Source organism: Lepidochelys kempii, chromosome 15 (genome assembly GCF_965140265.1).
Source record: "Lepidochelys kempii isolate rLepKem1 chromosome 15, rLepKem1.hap2, whole genome shotgun sequence".
Lineage (NCBI taxonomy): Eukaryota > Metazoa > Chordata > Testudines > Cheloniidae > Lepidochelys > Lepidochelys kempii.
In genome coordinates, this window is record NC_133270.1 from 28,682,866 (window position 1) to 28,705,703 (window position 22,838).

Sequence of the window (22,838 nt, forward strand, 5' to 3'; positions counted from 1 at the left end):
GTGTAGACATACCCCTAGAGAAGTTAGTAGCAAACGTCCTAACTCAGGAATGCCAAATCCAACTCGATTCTGATGTGGTGGAAGACCTAACTCACCCATTGTGAGGCTGATTTCCCCTCTTTGTAGATGCGGAGGTCAAGGGCTGGCAAAGTCGGGGCTAGAATGGAAACTCAGTGCGACCTTATCTAGTTCTCCTCCATAATTATATCTCCGCTAGAGAATAAGTATTATAGATCTTTAGAGTAATTTCTATATAACCCTTTTACATTTCTATAGTGCCCTGGTACTTTTACCCCTTATAGATTCTATAAGACTTTTCCATAAGTGCTCCCGCTCAGTTTTAATCAGACAAGTTATTCTTCACTTCTTGTCTGAAACGGTTGTGTAGTGTTTTTGCATGCGGTGCCACGTTCAACCCCAGAGGTGGCTGCATTGTAGTAGTGGAAGAAGTTATCCTGGTACGTAGTACGTATATCAGAAACATTTTCTGATCCCTTTGCAGTACAGGTGTTACGTGAGTGTAAGTTTTTATCAGTATTCTGTCTGATATTTATTTGTTCTTCTGTATCCTTTCCGACTTCAGGTGGACTTGATGAAAAAAGAATGTTCAGAACACAATTTAAAAACTTATTATACTCGTACCAATATATTATATGCCTTTAAGATGTTGGTTAAGTGGCTATATGCATATTCTGTACATAACATATTCATAATCATTTTCTTATATAATAGGCAATATATATCCCAGCTAGACAAGCACCACATTTTGATCCCACGGTGTGTTATGGGCAAGGTGAAGATTTTGTCACGGTTATTTTTAGTAAAAGTCATGGACAGGGGCCCCTGCTGCTCGCTGCCCTCCGGGTGCCCCCACCACCTGTGGGTGGCCCCCCAGGTACTCCCAGCACCCTCTGGGGCCTCCTGCCACCTGCAGTGGCTGAGAGTTCTGGGGCCCTCACAGCCTGGTGCTGCTCGGAGCTCCAGGGCCCCCGCTGGCTGACAGCTCCAGCCCCCTGCTACCTTGGGGCTGACGCGGAAAATGTCATGGCAGTCTGTGAAAGTGACAGAATCCATGACTTCCGTGACATAATCGTATCCTTAGCGGTGGGCATTGGAAGGATGTCCTCAAAACTAAGAGTTACAAGTCATGGCCTCCTCCACCTTCTCCCCAACTTCAGTGGGAAGGAATCTGTTTTTCTCTTCTCTGCACTTTTATCTCTCTTTGGGATAGGTCTCTTCAATTTCCTTGGTCTCTGGAAACTTCTACATTACCCAGTCTTCTAGTCATTTAAGGTAAAATTTTCTACATTTGGGTGCTAATTTGCCCATAGACTAAGCAATTGTGTGTGCAAATGGAGATTTGTGCATGAAAATACCAGTCTGCATGTGCAGTCACCACTAATGCAGGGTTTGAACACACAGTTATTAGGTGTGAGCATGTATAATCTTTGAGGATCTGATTTGGGCAAAAGACTAAATGAATTAACTAGTCCAGTAGTCAAAGATGGATGGATGGAAATGCATTTTGGCCACAGAGCGTTCTAAACTCTAGGACATAATAACCCATATCTGCAGTTTTGATTCCAGGTGCTTTAAGGTAGTATTGTCCTTCTCTTGAGCAGTTCAGGAGGCATGAGGAGAAAAGTGTAAAGGTGCAAGCAAAAGGTACATGGAGCGCTACCAGCACTGGTATTGCGAGTGCATATGGTCTGTCACTTTTTAACAATCTGGGTCAGAGAACCTATAGTGAAGATTCCTGGCACCCGTCATCAGACATGACTAATGTGGGCAGATGCACAGATTGGATCGGGAAAACCCAGGCGCTGCTTGGAACACTTCTTCAACCATATTTTGAAAGCACTAGAGAATGTTCAAAGATCTCAGTGCAATTATCTTTGGCATCCAAATAAAAGCTGATGGGAGCTTATCCTGGGTGAGCCCCTCAGGTACCACAGGTATTGCTCAGAGAAAGACGGTCTCCTTTTCAGTCATTGAGGACATCTTTGAGAAGCTCCTCTGAGCGAGAGTCGAGTGGGTGGTGTCTTCACTTAGTGCGTTTACTAGTCTGGAGAGGATGGTCACCTTAAACTTTTTAAAGTCCTGGCCCATGAAGACATAAAGGATGGGATTCATGCAGCTGCTGGCCACAGCCAGAGCCGTGGTGATGGGAATCCCAATCATGAATACCATATGGGAGATGTGGTCATGCTGTGTTTCCAGGAGGTTCAGGACTTGGTAGGGGGCCCAGCACAAGAAGAAGGTCACAATAATGGCGACAATGATCTTGAAGGGCTTTTTGGATTTGGCGAGCCGGTTTCTTTTCAGCTTGAAGACGATGGTCATGTAGCAGACTGTGATGATGGTGATGGGAATGACAAACCCTGTCAGAAACCTGATGATGTTTACAGTCTGGTGTCTCATCATACCCTGAAGATGGTCAGACGTATTTCTGGACAAGGAGTAGTTATTAAAACAAATCACCTTGCCTTGGTGAGTTGCAGTGTCCCGGAAAATGAGAGATGGCAAACTCATGACCAAACCAACCACCCAGTCGACGACGCAAATCAAACAAGCCAGAGTGGTGGTTCGATGGTTCTGGGCCCAGACTGGGAAGACCACGGACACACAACGGTCAAGGCTGATCGTCGTCAGCAGCAGCACGCTGCTGTACAAGTTCAGGTTGAGGAGGAAGGAGTTTAACTTGCACATGGCTGCCCCAAAGACCCAATGGTAGTTCATGGCGGTGTACGTGATATTCAGCGGCAGGAAGATGTTGAAAAGAAAGTCGGCAACAGCCAGGTTGAGAAACCAAATGGCATTGATGGACTTTTTCATCTTGAAAGTGATGATCGTGATGACTAGGCCATTCCCCAGAATTCCCAGGAGGCAGGTGAGGCTGTAGATTACAACAGAGAGGATTCTAGCAATGTCTCTTGCATCATGCGATGGCTCTTGCTTAACACTAACCGTGGCCAAATCATCATCATAAATATCATAATCCACCAAGTAGTCATAAGAGGAATTGTAGATCTCCATTACCTGTAAACAAATCACAACAATTTCACCAGGCGGTTCTTTTATAGACTATCTCTCTGCTTGTTTCTGTTCGAGGCCAAATCAACAGGAGTGAAGAATTCAGGATTTGTCCCACAGACTTTAGTTTGTCGCATAAATGGATTGCTCCATGCTGCCTTAAATCATGTGTCTACAGCTCTCCAGAGGAGCTGCATACCTGCATGTGAGGACAGAAGCTGGCAACTCTGTGCACGTATCTAAGAGTAGAATGTGCACTGTTATGTCACAAAGTGGGGTTAAAATCATGTACGGGGCCAACATGATGCTACTGTATACACATTTGACATGCAATTTCTATGGGAAAACCTGCCTTTGGCTGCCTGCCAGCCCTTCCAGGACTGGTCAGTCAAATATAGCAAATCCTGGCTCAAAGACATGAAGGAAAGGCTGCAAGTCGTGGCATTTAAGTGCCTGTATTGGTCCAAACACTAGCTTCTCCCGTCGACACCGCTCCTGCCTCTCAGGGAGATGAAATACCCGTGCAGACAGAAGCTCTCCCGTGGGTAGCGTCCTCACTGAGAGCTATGGTGGCTGCACCGCTTCCTTACTGTGGGTTTACACGCGTAGGGCCGAGTGAAGAATTTTGCATTTGGTCTAAACCTGTTTGATTGCATCAAGGTTTGGAATCAGCCCCTCGCGTTGCAAAATGGGTCTGATACGACCCACCCACCACCCAAGGGAGTGTCTGAGGCTTAATTAATTGGTGCTCTGTTAAGTGCTTTGAGATCCTCCGATAAGTGCAAAATATCATTGCTCTGCTCTTTCTCCTCCTCAGCATTCATTCAATTGCACATTTTGTGGCCAAATTTTACTCTCAGGCAAATATGCCTCTCAACTGACTCCTGTGGGATTGCGCAGGGATGACTAAGGCTAGAATGTCGCCCTGTACGCAGTTTATTAAATCTCACCTATTTACTCCCGTATTTTTTTCAGCTCCACTCTCAGTGTCCCTGTAGCAGGGGCCTCATCCACTCACCGAATAGCTGGAAACACCTGCAATACGGGAAAGAGACCCACCGGGTTTATTAGCCAGACCAACACGGACAGTTCTTCCCTTTGAAAGCACTCCCTATTCAGAGGCACGTGCAGGTGCACAGATAGAATATCAAAACAGGGATCGAACTAGGGCCATGCACCCTTCAGAAAGATGCGTTGGAAGGGAGGAAATCCATGTTTGTGTTGGGTTAAGACAAAAATCACAGGGATGATTACGAAATGCCAAGCCCAGAAGTGGCTGTTGTGATCATCTTGTCTGACCCCCTGCCTCACACAGGCCGGAGAACTTCCCCAAAATAATTGCTAATGCAGACCTTTTAGACAAACAGCCACCTGTGATTTTAAAAGGGTTGTTTGGGGAAGTTAAACTTATCTGATTTTTGCATGTAGTAATTTCCTCTGGCAACTCTTGCTACAGGGGCCACAGCAGTGTTTTTTAGTTAGTTAATTAATTAGCATATCTGACCTAAAGTTCCATTTGCTACCATCCCCTCCAGCTCTTGTTGCTTCCAGCCTCTCTATCAAGGATTTTCCAAACTTGATAAATGAGTGTAAGTTTAATCTTGCTTCTGAGCCCCTGGAACAACCACAGCTACAATTTCCCCCACCATGCCCGGCTGGTAAACCTGTGGATCTTTTTCTGCTGGCTGGATTCTTCGTCGTCACATGGACGCTGCTCACATCACAGTCGTCTTACTCAGATAGAAACTTCCTACATGCCATTACTGTAAATAGAAGACCTTACTCATCAGTCCTGTCTGCTGCTGCCTAACCACCAGCACCACTTGGCTTCTCTGCTGCACACTGGCAAGGAATGAGACATTGATAGTGTAATTAAGGGGATATGCACATAGCCTATTGAATATTGTATCACTCACACGGCAGCTTGTGAGGGTGAATTTCTCTGGTAATCCAAGATTTATTAAAAAATAACATCAGTGGGCAGAGATATCCTCAGCCAGCTCTTTTAGGAGTCTTGTGTGCAAGTTATCCAGGCTGGCTAATTTAAAAATATATATCTCTAGATGATATTGTTTAACATCCTCCTTAGTTACTAATGGACTGGAAAGTACGTTAGCCTCCTTGTGTGATAGGATTACATCATCCATTTACTGAGTTAAAAATTCCTATCGCCTGTCACCAGAAGTTTACCTGTGTAAGGACTGAGTAATGAACCAAAGCACTCCGTCTAAAGACCTCTGAACTGTGCCAGTTTCCACATCTGAATCTACATTCAAATGCAAATTTTGAGGCTTGGACCCATCTCTCTGTCAATTAGTGATAAGTCTGGAGGTTCAGATAAGTCTTTTTGTACATCTCAACATTTCCCAAACTGCCTAAATTTCCTGGGTCTGACAAACTGAGCTAGATACCTCAGGATAATACTAGACAACTGTTCATTTACAGAATTCAATAAGAATTGTTCCTGTTTGAATCAATATTTGCCATTTGCCTCAGTTTTGTATTAGCTGTTGATTTTTATCTTCTTCTCCTAGGTAGAGTAGCTGGCTTTGGATTGACATAGAACAAACAGTAATAAAAGCACAAAATACAGTGACATATCATCTGCCCCTTTTGTGCAAGAACTGAACCAGCCCTTCACCTCAAGCTTGAACTAAATGAGGGTGTTCGCCAATGTTCTCGCTAAGGGTCGTTACATGCTGCCCTTGGCTCTGCAGCCACTATCTCATGTGGAAGATGCATCTCATGCGTATGCTGGTCGCAAAGGGCCATAGGGGAAAGCCTGGTTGGCTTTTGTTTTATTTTAATTATTTTTAATTGTCATTCAGCTCTGCATGCCCTGTGCCCTACAAGGACCCCGAGTTCCAAAACCCAACTGGAAAGGCTGCCCTGCTCTTAGTCTAGCCCAGCTAGAAGCAGGAAGAAGCAAAAAAATGAGGCGAGAGAACAAGATTTTTAAGCCTCGCTTTGCAGATTCCCCAAGTTTGATCGCTCAGAAAACATCCCGGCAATGCTGAGAGCTGGGCTCATGCTGTGCAGTTCAGCTCTGCTCAGGGCTAGATTCTGAGACACCCCATCACTCCCAATACAAGTCAGGGAGTGTTTAGGATCCAGGGTGATGAATTCGGCCCATCCCTGAGAATCTCAATTTATGGGAGATTTGCTGATGGAACCAAGGAACGTTTGGCAATTTGTCCATCAGCTACTCATGGTCCCAGGTCAGGAAAGCACTCAGGACTTATCTACAGGATGTGGTGAGGCACCCTCCGGGGGTGGGATTTGTAAAGCGTACTCAGGTGTTGCACATTAATTGAGCCATGTCCACCCTCCTAAAGGCTCCCGAGTGCACTTCAAGCTGGTGTGCGCTGAACCTTTAGTGCACACCAGCATAATGTGCAGCACCTGGACCACATAATGCACAACACCTGAATGCACTTTACAAATCCCACCCTGTAGGGTGCATTGCCGCGCTAAGTAGACAAGCCCTGAAGCACCTGCTTAACTTTAAGCACAGCGCTCAAGTCCCATTGACCTCAAGAGTCAGGCACATCTTGAAGTGCTTTCCTGAACCAGAGTCCAGGTGACGACACTGGATTGGGTCTTACGCTGCTGCATGACACCTCAGCCACTGCCTTGTATCCGTCTCACTTCAGGACAAACCAACGGACTGTAATAAACTAACAAACCAAGTGACTGTAATAAATAAAGGGAGACAACCAAGTGACTGTAATAAATGAGATTTTTAGGACCCGGCTTGTACGTTGGCCTGAATTGAAAGGAGGCCTGCCCCTGGTGAACCCTTTATTGTCGTGAGGAGGAATTAAAGCTGATGATCCAGCGGAAGTAACAATAGCAGCAGAAGTGGTTGTTATACAGCTGACTGTTAATGTTCCTGTTTAACGAGCCGTTCTAACAGTTCCCTTTATAGACCAGTGATTTTCACATTGTTACCTTTCGAAAGGCAAAACCAGAGATGGTCTCGATGGCAGGAACCGGCTTCATTTGCCCTGCAGGGTTTTATGGGAGAAGGCTTCCGTAAAAGAGCAGGGAGCTGCCTTCCCTGGTTCATCCTTCCTCATACAAACAGGCCCCCAAATGATCCAACCCGCCTTTGCGCACCCCATGACACCCAGCCCCGGCACTGCCTTATCGCTAAGGGAAACGGTAGCATCTCTGACTCTTACTGAACAGGTCTGGAGTACTTTTTTTTAGCAGGGAGTAGAACGCAATATAAGGGTGGAAGATCTGGCTAGGTTTGAGGGATCCTGAGTTTCGAATCTGGGTCTGCAGGCACCCAGACTGCAGCCACCACCCAGCAGGGAGTGTGGGCTGATGGACCCTTCCTCAACACAGGCACCATCTACGAAGCTCCTGATTGGAGGAGACCTCTGGCCTCTCTGATTGGCTCAGACTCCCTATTTAAGCCAGAAGGAGGCACAGGCAGTTGTCTGGGCAATGAGGTGAATCCCTGACCGGCTGTTATATTAGACCCTGCCTTCCAGTCCTCTTCCTGGTTCCTGCCCTGTTCCAGATCCCTGCTTTTACACCCCACCCCTGGCTACTGTCTCTGGCTCTGACCCTGGGCTCGACTCCTGACTCTGCCTCCGGCTCTGACCTCCAGCTCCAGTTCCTGGTTCCCAGCTTCTGCTCTGACCACTAGGTCCAACTGCCTAAGTCCCAGACCACAACATTAGGGGAAAAGTTTGATGCCTATGGAGTCTGCTCCATTTCTAGAGCCAACCCAAACCCAAACAGAAGGATGGTTCTGAAGTGGTCAGTTGAACTCTCCGCACCAACTCCTCCTACCCGTCTCTCTCTCTCTCTCTCTCTCTCTCTCATACACTTGTTTTTCTTTTGTACTACTGTGATCCATCCAATCGCTTAAAATACCACTGCTACTCTTGATGTAACTCTGGCCTGACCAGTAGCAGAAAGTCCCTGTTCATGTGAGATTTCCAGCCTAATTTCACAGGCCTCAGAAAGGTGGATGGTTCTGATAAACATCAGAATGTCTACGGCCTTTTCTTTGCTGAATCTGAACTCTGAACCTTTCTGAGGTTGGCGCATCAGATCAAACTCACCCAATGCTCTCTGTGACGATGGGGAATTCATCTTGTGTGATACACACCCCTGATGATCCGGAGGTTCCTACAACAGCTCCTTGGCAGTTGCACATTGGCTGGAGAAATCTTTAAATATAAATGACAGATTGCTGGCTGGGGTGAGCTTACTTCTGATTAGCGCTCATACACCGCACTGAATAGTGAGGTATAAGTCCCCAGCTAGGAGAATGCATGTGGAGAAGTTTTATGATGTTACCAGAACTTTGTTCCCATGGAGCTCACACACGTCTTTTTTTATTTAAAAATTCTGTTTTATTGTTGCTCCGAACAACTAGTTCCCAAGGTGACATTTCGCTTGACATTTCAAAGCTATATTTAATGGGTTATTTGTTGGGATTCTCTGTTTATTTGGTTCTTTTTTACTTTCTTTTTATTGGACATTAACATTTGGACAATAAAAGGAGAATGTACAAAGCAAATGACTAAAAAAACCCCAAACTCTTGCTAGTCAGACAATCAAAGCTTCCCTGGGAATAGGAGAGATTCCATGTACTCTGAGTAACACTCAGTGAGCCAACACCAGGTCCGTGGGGCCTAAGCCATGCATAGGCCTTGTGGCTAGTCTTATGCACTGGGATGACTTTCACCTGGGGTGCATTGGTACAATGTACATTGAATGAGAGAAATCTCAGCCTAAAAAGGACCTGGAGAGGTCATCAAGTCCAGGCCCCTGCACTGAGGAAAGACCAAGTAAACCCGATGGGTGTTTTTCACCCTGTTCTTAAAAGCCTCCAATGACGGAGATTCCACAACCTCTCTTAGAAGCTATTCCAGAGTTTAACTACCCTGACAATTAGAAAGTCTCCCTTGCTGCAGATTAAGCCCATCACTTCTTGCCCTAATTCCAGTGGATGTGGAGAACAATTAATCCCCATCCCCTTATAACAGCCCTCAGCACAGGTGATGACCATTGTCAGACTGGTCTCATGAAGATAGCAATGGGAGATAATCCCTTCCATGCTACTGCAGGTGGAGGTGAGCGTGAATATATCCCAGGAAAGGCATCTCACTGGCTTCTGAAAAATCTGTAAGATGAGCCCTATGGAATCAGTCCTTCAGCCCCAGGACCCAGCCTGGTGGAAACTAACTGATGCTCTCAGAGGAAGAGGAAACCTATATCCTCCTGGTCAGTTCTGCAATGTTTCATATGTGGAGAGAAAGATACTGCTATGCTGAAAGATGCTAATGGCTGCTACCAGTGGATTCTGGGATTCAAAAGAAGTCACAGACCTCATTAAGGCCAATGGGTGGCCAAGGATCTTCCTTCAGGCTCAGTAGAAGGAGCAATCAAACCCCATTATGTTGTAAAGACAACTGCAAACAATAAATGCTACCACCCAAGGACTAGGCTGCCTGGCAGGTCAGAGCTAAGCCATGTGGACTGAGGGATTTCCTGGATGCAAACTCAGGGGATAGGATATTTGATTGCTGCCTGTGGGTGTTGGAAACAGAAGACGGAGTAGTGAGCATGACCCAGAGAGGAAGCAAAGAGATAGAGCTTCTTGGGCACAGAGTTCACTGGAGTGTCAGACTGGGAGATTTCTGAGCAAAGAAACTGCCTGCTCTTGTTTGTTTCTACTATGTTCGGAGAAACAGGACTTCATGTGTGTTCTTTGAAAACAAACAATGCTACACAAAGAAAATACCTGCCTTGTATCACTGATTCCTCATCCAAATGGAAACAACCCTGCAAGGCCCCACATATTGACTAACCACTCAGGCCAAAGGGGCAACCACTCCCTGACCCATGCAGTTACCAGCTGATGGCATAAAGCATGAGTTGATTATCCTCTTAGAGTGGATAGTGGTTACAGCTGGTCAGGAAATTGGAGTTTTTCCTGTGAAAAATTTCAAAGAATATGGAAATATTTTCATTTTTGTCAAAAATTTTCTGCAAAAATGTTTCAGCATTTTGTTGTATAACTGCAAGCCAAAAATGTTGTTGTTTTTTGACAACTGAAAATTTGCAGTTGTCAGAAATGGACATTTCCCAAAGAAAGGTGCATTTAGACCCAAAAATGTCATTTTCGATCAAAAAAATCGTTGCTGCACAATTGTCGACCATCTCTAGTGACTATGTAATGCAAGCCCTCTTGGAATAAGTGATTATCTAAGGAGTAACAGCATGTGAGTATAAACCAGCAGCCACCATTATCTGGCTCTTTGCTGTTCTGGTCTAAAGCAGAAGCAGTGTATGATCCAGAATCAGCCTGGGTCTGTCTGTGTATTCAGACCAGGGAGATTAGCACACTCAGACTGGGACAGCTGGTGTGCTCATGCAGGGGTAACTGGGAACCCCAGGTCAGGATGCTCCCACAATGCTCAGCCCAGGATGACTGGTTGACGCCCTCTGGGATGGGCAGTGCCTTGGACTGGGGTAGCTGGCATAATCGGGTGGGAATGACTGACATAGACAAGCCTGTTCGGCGGGTGCACCCATTCGGCTCAGCTGGTGCACTGGTTTGGGCATGGCTGTGTGCACATGTGACATGACTGACACACGGAGATGGAGAAAAAGGAAGGCTTTGTACTGGGACCATTGTGCTGATTGGTAATTTGCTTGCAACAAGGAGTGTGGCATTCTAAATTAATCTTCTAGGGTGAAGTTCACCCCTGTACAGATGGCCACCTTGGGTCTGTGTACACTGTGTATTCCAACCGCAAATGTTATTGCAATAAAATAGCCACATACCTAGTTTGTATACTCCATTTTAAACCATATGCCTAGTGACAAATCCTTCGACAGCTCACCCCGAGAAAGAGTTAGATATAAACTGGTGCAGATTGTAGAAACTTGAGCTGAGCAGAGGCAGAATCCAAGAAATTAGCCGGAAAATATTTTTTTCGTATTATCTAAATAGCTGCGTTTACAGTGGCAATCACGGAAGCATTCCCCATCATTTGGCACTGCACAGTATGTCTCTGTCCTCGGCATCAGAGGATGATAGCTTGCAGCAGGGAGCGGTTCAAAGCCATTTAATAATTACTATAGGCTGGAGAACATTGAGCCTTCGACAGCTGAAAAGCCACTTCACTATCAGATAGCCCCAGAGAGACACATACAAAGAAGCGAACAGGTTTAGGCCGATGCATTCAATGAGCTTCTGCTAAAGTAACAGGTGATGCTAAAAATTCTAAGTGAAGGTTGGAATATATAAGTAGGTGTTTTCAAATGTCTTAGCCGGCTGCCTGCATAGAGATCTAACTTGTGTCTGTGTCTCTGTCTATACACACACACACACACACAGGGGCAGAAACTCTGTGCATAGCTTCATTCATTTGTTTCACTTGTGTGTGTGTCCATTTGTCTGTCTAAATCAGACCATGGATTTGTCCATTGTGTTCCCAAGGGTTACCAGTGCATTCAGACCATCACCAGACACTCTGTTCAAGCCAGGCACCCACTGAGTGGGCAATGACAAGCCATTCCAGGCTACAGAACGGCAGGGTGCAGACACCTGGTGTACAGGTGACAAATAAAACGCACACACGTGTCACCTCCTCACAAACCTTCATGCACCTGGGCTGGTCACTGTAGGTTTGTGCTGATTTGTGCTGGTTCAAGCCAGACCCTTTGTGCAGCCCTGTCCATGAGACACTCACCACTAAGAGGTCACAGACGAGCTGTTGGGATCTCCACACACACACCTCTATTGGGTTGCGTGATGGTATTTTTTTTAAATCAGACTTTTGGGGTTTGCGCTGCCCTGGCTGGCGCGTGGGCCTTTGTGGCGGTGGTGCTGGCCGTGGCTAGGTGGTCCAAGGGGGTGTGCTGCAGCAGAAAGTGGAGTTATTACAGTTAATTTCAGGATCCCACCTTTAAAGTACTACGCAAGGTATATCCTGGTATACACACCCTGCTAGTCACACGGGTCTTGGGTGTTCCAGTTTGTTCTATGTAAATGCAGCTGGAAGGGCCGTCACGCAGGCAGCAAAGAAAGGCCAGTCCTGGGAGTCTGACTGTGGGATCTGAGGGTACGATGGTGCGTACCAAATGACTATGGTATGTGGAGGGCAGCAGAGAGCTCACCAGGGAGACTTCTACTGCAGCACACCCTGTCTGATCCCTGGGTGAATGTGCGTCCACAGGAACAGGCAGAGAGAGATGCCCTGGTTATAAGCAGGGGAGAGGGTCAGAGTGCAGTTACTCTGTGCATAGCTGAAGCAACTACCTTGCAGTCAATGGAGCACCTCCCTATTTACCCTGGCAAAGGTAAGGGCAGAATCTGGCCATGGGGAAGGAGAGAAACCACTATGCCCTGCACACTCGTCCTTCAGGGCAATCAGCGTCTCCTGACATGCATCTTAGAGAAAGCCACGACAAGCTTGCGGAAAGGCAAGAGCAACTCCGGGCTGAGCTGTGTGGGCAAATTCTTCACCGACAGCAAAATGCTGCTTTGGGGCACTCCCCAGAGCCTTTACGACGATGCTGTCTCCATAGTCTGAGCTTTCGAAACAGAGAAAGTCTATTTTTTCTGCCAACAGGTGACCCCCATTTTTGCCCAGCCGAAATCTGATTTCCCGGCCAAGCACCAGCCCGCGGGTGTGAGAGAAACTTGTGCTGCCCTGCGGTGCGTGTCCTGCAGAGAGAGGACCTCCACCTCCAGAGCTGCCGGTCCAGCATGTCCCCTCAGCCCCACAATTCTGGTGCTTTATTGAACGATGGATCTCAAGCAAGGCACATGGCTAGTTAAAGGCCTGATCCACAGGCGCTGAGGACAATGACAGTCTGGATCTGTCCCTAACCCCAGGCTAAATCCTGATAGCCAAGACGGAGTTCCTTACCTAGACAAACTCCTGTGGATTTCAGCAGGAGCCCTTGACTGAATACTGGGGAAACACCGAGTAAAGCACTCTGGGGTCAGCCCCGCAGTATTTTGCGACCTGAGCTTCACTCGTGAGCCTGTTAGACATTTCTTCTACTTCAGTTTTTTCCTTTTCTCATAACTAGCAGTATCACAGAGCTAATCTCACGGCTCCTCTCCGTAATCCTCTCTATCCGACATCTGCAACCACAGACCCAGCCTTCCACCCACAGACTGGAAAATCTGCCCACAGAGTACTGACATTCGAGCCAGATTTTGCATGTTCACAAGTTTTGCTGGCAGACATGAAATTGGCTAAGGGACCAGTCCAGTTCTGTGAGTAATGGAAATCGCAGACAGATGTTTGGGGAACATTTGGTTAGTGGAGTCCTGCCAACCTCCTGTGCTTCTGCCAGCATTAATAAAAGACAGCCGGAGACATGGCTGGAGCAGACATGGGCCTGAAAATAGTTTTGTCGTCAGCCTTGGGCCTGGAAGTTGTTCCTTCTCTCACACCCACTGGCTCAGACTTTTCTGTCATTGATGCTTCAATTATATCATTTATACGTTAAAACAACAGACCCAGAGTTTCCAGCAATAATCTCATCCTCTGTAATGATTCCTTTTATTCGTATCCCTGGCAATGCAGTTGATTAACAACAGGAGTTATGTTTATATTAGCAACAGGCAAACCTCTGACAGGGATAATTGTTCAGGGATATAGAAGCACCGAAAGATCAGATGCTCCCTTATTAAGGGAAATACTGCAGTAAAAGAACAATATGTTGCACTGACATTATTACTGTGTTAAGAACCCTTGCTGCAGAATATTGGAATGGACGTTCGCAAGGGTTAAATGACCATCAGCCGAATGACTCAAACTTCTTGAGGCTGTAGAATCGATGGCCTTGATTCAGGAAAGCACTTACATACATGCTCAATTTTAATGGGATGCAAACACATGCTCAAAGTTAAGCCTAATGGTATTGGGAGGGGCTTACCCAGGAGCGCCCCCTTAAACCCTTAAGGCATTGCAGAGGTTCTTCTACTCTAGCGCCCCCTATTGTCTGCCATTCTGGTTCTGCATCACTCTGCAACTTCTGGGGCCTCGTCCTCCAGCCAGGTCCCCTGCCAGGGTAACACAAGTCTAACTAAAAGGCCAAACAAACAAATGATTCTTCTGCCCCTCTTGGGCTACTCCTCAGCCCATCTTCTGGGCTCAGCTCCATGCCCCACATGTCAGTGCTCTAGCTGGAAAAAGCCTCAAGAGTTGAGTCTTGCATCTTGCAAAGTCAGGGCCCTTTTACGCTGAACTCCCATAAGGGAAGAAGCCATGAATCAAAGACTGACCACTCGGGTAACCTAACCTCAGCCCATGCAATTGGCAGGTCACCTGCATCCTTCCCGCCAATGCCTTCTCGCTATCCCTTGCGGGGAGAGGGTTGCCTCCACCACTTCCCTGGGGACTGTCTTTCCACTCTGCAACTGCCTTTCCTTCCAGTTGATCTCTCTCCTAATAGCTAAGCCTGGAAAGGAGAATTGAGCAAAGCCTGCCTGCAAACAGGAAGCTGGGCAGAGAGATAAGATGGGTAGGGGCGGGGGGAGGGAATATATTAAATAGAGAGCCCACAAGTGCCGGGGAAGATGTGAAATAAGAGGGGAGAGCTTGAAAGTTAGAGGGTGATGAAATCTGCAGTTTGACCCATGACAGAGGGAAAGGCTCGGCGTCAGTGCAAACCCAGGTAGGAATTTATTCTCCCCCAAAGCTCTAGGGTGTTTAAACCTGGGGCGGGGGTGTTATTTTGGGACCATCTCCGAGGACAAATAACCTGGGATAGGGGCATCCCGATTTGTTACAACCCTCAGAAAGGTTTGTCCGGGGGACAGGTTCCTTTCTACAGGAGCTGGTCCCTCAGCCCCGAGCTCAGTGATGGAACTCACACCCAGGTCTAGGAAACCCAGCCTAAGAGCAGTGGGTCACATTATATTCTGTGACATCTTCTCCCACCATCCCTTCACTCCACCAGGAACCAGCCACCAAGCAGCTCTCAGAGAAAGCCTGTTTATCTTCCCCGATACACTCAACCCGCCACTCCGTTTGTTTTCTAAAATCATTCCTTTCCAGAGCAGAGATAAGGCTGCACAGTGCCTGCATATGGCTGATTTATGTGCTCAGCATTATGGCTCTATGGAAGGAATGTTTGTAATCCTAGCAGTGAAGCAAGGATATAAAACCCGGCTCTCCGAGCAGAATCTGTGCGGCATGGATGGAGACGCCTCTATTAGTGTAGGGCCAGAACGCCACGCACATTCTGTGTCCTAAAATTACCGCCGTACTGTGACTGGGGTCCTAATGGGGAGCCAGCTGTGGTTACTCCATTAGGGTGAACTGCAAAGAATGGGGCAGACAATCCCCCAAAACTGGTGGACATTCCAATACTTAGATTTACCAAGCCAGGCTAAAACAGCTTCTTTATTACCTCACTGGTTACTCAGAAGTCCAAACAACGCAGTTCCCTTAAAGTGATCCAGCCTCAGGCCTCCATCCAGGTACCTAAGTCAAATATGATGGTTTCTGAAAATCTTATTTCATCCTATAAAAGAAAAGGTCCTACCAATCCCAAAGGATCGGACACATCACCTCCCAGGTTAATGAATATTCCAGATCTTACTCAAATACAGCCAATTCTTATTAACTAAACTAAACTTTATTAGAAAGCAAAAGAGAGAGTATTGTTAAAAGATCAATATACCTACAGATATGAGTTCAATTCACGTGGGAGCAGATTCAGAGCAGAGATGGTGAGCTTTGCAGTTGCTAAGAGTTCTTTCAGAAATAGTTTATAGGTTATAGTCCAATGTCCAAATCTCATATTCAGGGCATCCCAGCATAACTGGGACCTCAGTCTTGTGACTCAAACTCCTCCTGATGAAGCCTAAGCTGATCTGAGATGACAGAATCAGGACCCAAGGATCTTTTATACAATTTCATATCTTTTGCCAAGTTGGAGTTCAAAAGGTAATTAGGATGACTTTGAAGGAGGTCCATCACTGGTACTTAGCTATAGAATTAACATAAGGCAATTTGCTTGTTCCTCCACCATTCACAGATGATTTGCTATACATGTAAAAGAGAGACGAATACTGAGATATTCTGTGTTTACAATTCATTTAAATGACAGGATGTTCTTTTGACCTCTGAATTATAGGGATATAGCATAGACAGGTTTCAGAGTAACAGCCGTGTTAGTCTGTATTCGCAAAAAGAAAAGGAGGACTTGTGGCACCTTAGAGACTAACCAATTTATTTGAGCATAAGCTTTCGTGAGCTACAGCTCACTTCATCGGATGCATACTGTGGAAACTGCAAAAGACATTACACAGAGACCATGAAACAATACCTTCTCCCACCCCACTCTCCTGCTGGTAATAGCTTATCTAAAGTGATCATCATTTCCAGCACAAATCCTGGTTTTCTCACCCTCCGCCCCCCCCCCCCCCCCCTGCCCCAAACTCACTCTCCTGCTGATAATAGCCCATCCAAAGTGACCACTCTCTTTAAAATGTGTATGATAATCAAGGTGGGCCATTTCCAGCACAAATCCAGGTTTTCTCACCCCCCCCCACCCCCCTCCAAAAACCACATACACAAACTCACTCTCCTGCTGGTAATAGCTCATCCAAAGCGACCACTCTCCAGAGTCTCCAGCTAACTGCGCCCCTGTGTTGTGTTGGAAGTGAAGTGTGTGAGCAGCTTTCTGACGGCTGGGCCAACATGTGAAATAGAGATGGGTCCTTCAGCACTCTGGACATGAATAGCATACTGATAGCTAAATAGACACTGAGCAGCATGGGGCCCAAAATAGATCAAATAGACAGGCCAGAGACGGGAAGGATGTCCTTGTGCTTAGAGCTCTGGGCTGGGACTTAGGAGAGGTGAGCTCAATTCCTGGCTCTCCCATCGACTGTTCTAATGAGTTATGTGATCTCTCTCACATAACTTGGAAAAGAGGAGACTAAGGGGGGATATGATAGAGGTCTATAAAATCATGAGTGGTGTGGAGAAAGTGAATAAGGAAAAGTTATTTACTTGTTCCCATAATATAAGAACTAGGGGCCACCAAATGAAATTAATGGGCAGCAGGTTTAAAACAAATAAAAGGAAGTTCTTCTTCACACAGTGCACAGTCAACCTGTGGAACTCCTTGCCTGAGGAGGTTGTGAAGGCTAGGATTATAACAGGGTTTAAAAGAGAACTGGATAAATTCATGGAGGTTGAGTCCATTAATGGCTATTAGCCAGAATGGGTAAGGAATGGTGTTCCTAGCCTCTGTTTGTCAGAGGGTGGAGATGGATGGCAGGATGGATGGCACTTGATCATTACCTGTTAGATTCACTCCCTCTGGAGCACCTGGCATTGGCCACTGTCAATAGACAGGATACTGAGCTGGATGGACCTTTGGTCTGACCCAGTATGGCCATTCTTATGTTCTCTGTGCCTCAGATCCCTGCCTAGAACCAGGGGATGGTAAGGCTTCCCCAATGCACAGGGGTGCTGTGCAGAGCTAAGCTACTGCAGTGACCGGGGCAATATAAGTGCCCTCTTTAGGGAGATATGATAAAGCTCACAGTGCTTAGTCCTGGTGTTCAAGCAGCCAGTGGCTTGAGTTCCAACGTTCATATTGAGTTCCAGGTCCAAAGTTTGGGTGGGGGCTCTGAGGCAGACCCATTTCTAGCTTGACAGCTGTAAATAGGGGCAGTGAGAGAAGAAAATAAGGATGTTCCCTTGAAATCCTGCCCATTGTGGTAGGGGAGCTCAGTGGGGCCAAGTAGGAAAATGGCCAATGTTTCACTAACAAAGTCCACCGGTCCTTCCTCAACAGCTGGGCTGTCACATGGGCCCTGCCTGCACCCGCCCCCTGCCTTCCAAACTGCTCCGTCCCGATGCTCCAGCATCAGCGACCAGCAGGCAGGCAGTGGCTATTTCCCTTCCAAGAAGTACCTGAACCAGGCATTAATTAAACCCTGCAACTCCCGATTTCCTCTGCCAGGCTCAGAGCTCAGCACTGATTGGTGAGTATGCCACTCCAGTGCCCCGTGCAATGCCATGGTCCTCTGAGGCCACTGTGCAGCCCCCTGAAGAACACGTAGGAGATTAAAAGCAAAGGAATGAGAGATGGGGAGCGTTTCCTACCTGCTTCGGTCACATTTGCCGGTCTGGGAGATGCAAAGAACTTAGGGAAGGCCGCTGCTTTATTGGGGGCATTCAGATGCATTGACATCAGTGTTGTATGTTTCAGTCCCTTATCCAGTCGCATATTGCAGTAATTATCAATACTGAGTATGAAAACAAGACCTGACTGTCACTCTGTGAGGGTCGTATGTTATCTAAACTCTGGTCCTTCAAGGCTCGCTGAGCCAGTGGAGTTTGAATGCCTGCCCAGTTCTGCTTCATGTCACCACCTCACCACCAGCAAATCGAAGGCTCCAGTCCTCCCATTGGACCCACAAGGGACCACTCCCACAGACCCAATTGCTGGACTAGGGGCTAATCATATTAGTTAGGCCGTGAGCTCTCAGTCTGGGGGCTGTGACCCACAAGGGGTTGCACACAGGTGTCAGGGGACATACCCGCCTCTGAGAGATAGGTAAGTGGCAGGAAATCTCATGGCCAAGGAGCAGAGAGCATGGTCCTATGGAAGGGAGGGCACTGGAGAAGGGGGAATTGGCTGATGAGAGAACTGAGAGCGATGGGAAAGAATCAGGCTCCAATGCACCATGGTTAGTGAAGACTTTAGGGCCCTCTGAGTCTCTTAGTTTCACGCTGTTGAAATAATGGCCGCTTGTCTCCGCCCCCATCGCAAATGACCCTGCAGGCAGGAGAAACGCAGAGGGAAAGACCGAAGATAATGAGTGCTTTGGGCCAGCCAAACAAGTAACAACTGCACTTTGTGCCAAGCCCTTTTGGTCTGAGCACCTCAAAGCGGGGGGGTGAGTCTCACCATCCCCTTCTCCAGATGGGGAAACTGAGGTGCTGAGATCGGCCCAAACTCGCACAGCGAGTCAGTGTCAGGATCCAGGAGAGCGCCCTGGGCTCCTGCCTGCCAGGCTGTGTTTGAACCACCGCACTCCCCCAGCGCCGACCCACTCCTCTGACTTCACCCAACTCAAAGGCGCATGCTGGTTAGGTGTGCTGAAGCCGTACCTGCTCGCGGGCTGGCCAGGTGCTCCCCTGCCTCTGTGCTGCGGCCGCTGCATGGGAGGAGAAGGACCCCCCCACACCCCCGCTTCAGTGTCTCTCTCGCATTCCAGCTGCAGGAGCTCAGTGCTGTGGTTCTCTTCACAGCCCACCCAGCACTCGGTCTCCTTCCCTGCACCTCTGCCAGAGAGCTGCTCCCCGTCTAGTCCTAGGCCCCAGGGACCCAGAGGGGACTCTGATTAAGGCAGCTCTGGCTCTCCTCACCCGGCCTGGCTGCTCGGCCGGCCCACCCAATAGCTGGAGAGCCACCCTTTCTTGGCCCCCTCGCCGGCTGACTCCAACCCGTAATTAGATTGCTCTGGTGGCAACGAACTCGCTCCGGAACTAGCAACCGGGCCTCTGCAAACATCAACAATAAATGAACAAGGCAGCCTTGGAAAGCCCATCTCGCCCACGGAGGACCTGATTTACGAGGGAGGCACAAAATAGGACTCGTTCAATTTATCTAGGCAGAACAGGTCCTGATGCTGCGCCCGCTCTGATTTGGGAGGCTTTAAATCTCCATATGCTCCCTGCCCGGGAACACTTGCTAGCGAAGGGAGAACCAGCCAGCCCCACCCGTCTCCAAGTGCAGCCACAGCCAGCAGCCGCTGAGCACTTCTCGATCCTCCCAACCCTCCTGTCTGCCAGCTGGAAAGACGTCAGGGTTGGTGGTTGTTTTGAACGTCCCTGGATGAACACCAGTCAGTGAGCAGTGCTGCCCACTGCCAGGCTCACAGATGGAGCAAGTATTCCTCTCTCGGGGGAGCTTGCAAGCTGCGAGGAAATAGCCCTGTTTAACCTCAAACACGGTTCGGATTGCAGGTGCAATAAACTCTGCCCTGTGCTGTGATGCCATGGGGTACGCTGCGGATGCTACGTGTAACGCTCCCTCCCTGGAGACAGAGTCCAGCGCTCAATGAGAGAAACACGTGTTGAAACTCCCAGGAGACTTCAGCAAGTCAGGGAGGTGAATAACGATGCAGGCACCAATGTGAGCTCTGGCAGCTCACCCACGCAGGTGCCCGTAATACACACACAACACGGATGGGAGATTTGGCTGCCGGTGCCAAATCTCAGCGATGGCTTGTCCATCCCCACGCTGCATCAGTCATTACCAAAGGGGTAGACCCAGACGGGACAGTTCCAGCACCTGGGATCTGCGTTCTGGAACTGATTCATCCTGGAATATCCCAGGGTCCCTTGCGTGTGACGCCTCTGTGCGTTGTAACCATTCAGGCCCCTACCGCTGGAAGCCTATGGACTCATTCTAAGGAAGGAGTAGGCAATACACGAGAGTTAGACAGCCTCTCCCAGCCCTTCCTGCATTGCAATTCTTTGTCCAGAGAGCAGGTCAGGGATCTCCTCTCATTGCCGTACAGGCAATACTGACGAAGATGCACCTAGACGGACAGGTAGATTCTGGGAACAGCATATATTGAAACGATTGCCCTAGGGTGAACCAGCAGGGGGGAGCAGGGCACAAGGCGGGCAAAAGGAATATGCCCCAAAAGAGGTTTTAGACAAGGTATTATTGACGCAGAGCATTGGGAAACGGCGGCTAGCAATCAAACCAACTGACAACACGCCGTAGACAATGGAGAGCCGGTGTTGGGGAACATTGGTGTGATCGCATAACAAAGGCCGTACATGCATCCATGAGACGGCGATGCTTTCCATGCACTGCGCCGTCTCTGTTTCTAAACACTGGGGCAGCCATTTTGCTCTGAGAGAGGTTCCTGCTACAGCGGTGACTCTTACATGCCGGGCTCTCTCTCGGAGTGAGGAGCGCGGAGGGGAGGGGTCCATTCAGGCTGAAAATGGCATGCTCATGGTTACTATGGTGACCTAGGCTTCTCGTTTCAGACAGAGCCCAGCACTGCACAGATAAATGGGAACACAAATAGTGGGCAGAGCTGGGCCAGAACCCAACCTGTGGCTCTGAGCATCCCTTGGACTTTGGAGGGGCCCAATCTGGACCCTAACGTTACAGCCCAGGACCTTCTGGAAGTGGGCTGAAGCGTCCAGTCCTTTAGAAGGTAATGATTCTGGTGCAGTCCCAGAGACGGACACAATGTGAAGAGCTGGTTGCTAGGCCTAGTGGAACTGGGCCCCCACAGTTCGCGTGGTACCACATTTCACACACACACGTCAGTCTAAAACGGTGTCATAAGAATGTCTGCCCAGTGCTTCCCCTCCAAGAATCTCCAGGGGCTTTCCAATGCTTGGGAAGTATCCTTGTTTCTGTGACATGACACCCCAGATGCTTTATGGAAACGTGATTACGATAGGACTGTGGTATAACTAAGTTATACTTTATGCAAGATGGGTCTTGTCAGATATCATTGGAAAGGTTATAATTTACTGAATGTGTTTGTCGAATTTGTATGCCTGTATCATTTCTGTATCTGAAGCTGGGAATATTGACCATGTCTCTGTATTTCAAATGGGCTACGTTGGATGAGGCCAAACAATGTTAGTGGCTTATTGAAGAAATGCACACAAGCACAAGGACCACCCCAGAAACTGTGTGCAATAGAAACCTCTCAGAGATAGCTCTACACAATGGGAACTGTTTGACACAGGTCACAGCAAAAAAGCTTTCCAGCAAGTGGGGGGAAGATATAAAAGAGGGACAATGACAACATGAGGGGTCCTCACTCTCCCTACAACAACGCACCTGAAATCACCTGAGGAACAAAGACTGAACTGTGGGAAGTGATGGTCCCAGCTTTAGCTTGTGTAAGAAAACCTGGGAAAGCCAAGGCTACTTGTGCCTTAAGAATCCACCACCTTTGTGTCACTCAGGGTGAGAATTTGTTAATTTGTATCCTGCCTATCTAGTATGTTAAGATCAATCTGCGGTTTTTGTTTATTTACTAAGGTAATCTGCTTTGTCTGTTTGCTATCCCTTGAACCACTTACAATTCACCCTTTGTAGTTAATGAACTTATTTCTTGTTTACATTAAAACCCAGTGTATGTCATTTCTAACTGGGGGGGCAAGAATTTGTGCACATCCCTCTTCACATTGAGGAAGAGGGCGGATTTTTATGAGCTTGCGCTGTGCAGATTTTTCTATACAGTGTAAGACAGTATTAGTCTGGGTTTATCTCCCAAAAAGGGTGTGCATATGAGTGCTGGGGGAGTCCTCTCACACAGAGCTGACTTCAGTCTGCGTCTGCAGCAGGGTGTGGCCCTACCTGTGTGTGTGCTGCAAGAGGCTGGAGAGCCAAATTCAGCAAAGCAGGGACAGCGAACCTTGGCTGGTTGACCAAGAGAGGCTCAGTGAAATCCCAGTACATCCGGTGGCATCCCAGAAGGGAAGTCCAAACCATCACAGTCTCCATCCCACAGAGAGAGAAACAGAAGCACAGTGTTTAAGCAATTTGTCTAACACCACACAGTGAACTAGCCCAGCACCGTAACCTCTGAACCATACTGCCTTTAGTTCTATAGCTTCTCTCATTCTGATGTGCATAGACAGCTGTCCTCTGGGTGTTCCCTTATTTACTCCATATTTTACAACTCTTTCCAAGCCTTGGGGCCTAGGATTCCCACTTGCCTTATGAAAGACAGTCCTTTCAAATGCCCACTATCATCTCCCTAGTGTAGCCTCACTGACATGATGGCAGATGTG

The 22,838-nt window shown here is 47.8% G+C and overlaps 1 protein-coding gene across 1 annotated transcript in view; it reads right to left on the reverse strand.

Moving 5' to 3' along the window:
* Nucleotides 1-586: 586 nt before the first annotated feature.
* CMKLR1 (chemerin chemokine-like receptor 1) overlaps nt 587-22,838 on the reverse strand; it is a 29,013-nt gene continuing 6,761 nt past the window's right edge. The window contains exons 2-3 of the mRNA XM_073312627.1: nt 3,984-4,068; nt 587-3,039 (exon numbers count right to left, since the gene is read on the reverse strand). Of these exons, the coding sequence (XP_073168728.1) occupies nt 1,963-3,036 (1,074 nt within the window). The 5' untranslated portion in view covers nt 3,037-3,039; nt 3,984-4,068 and the 3' untranslated portion in view covers nt 587-1,962. The remainder of the gene's footprint in view (nt 3,040-3,983; nt 4,069-22,838) is intronic.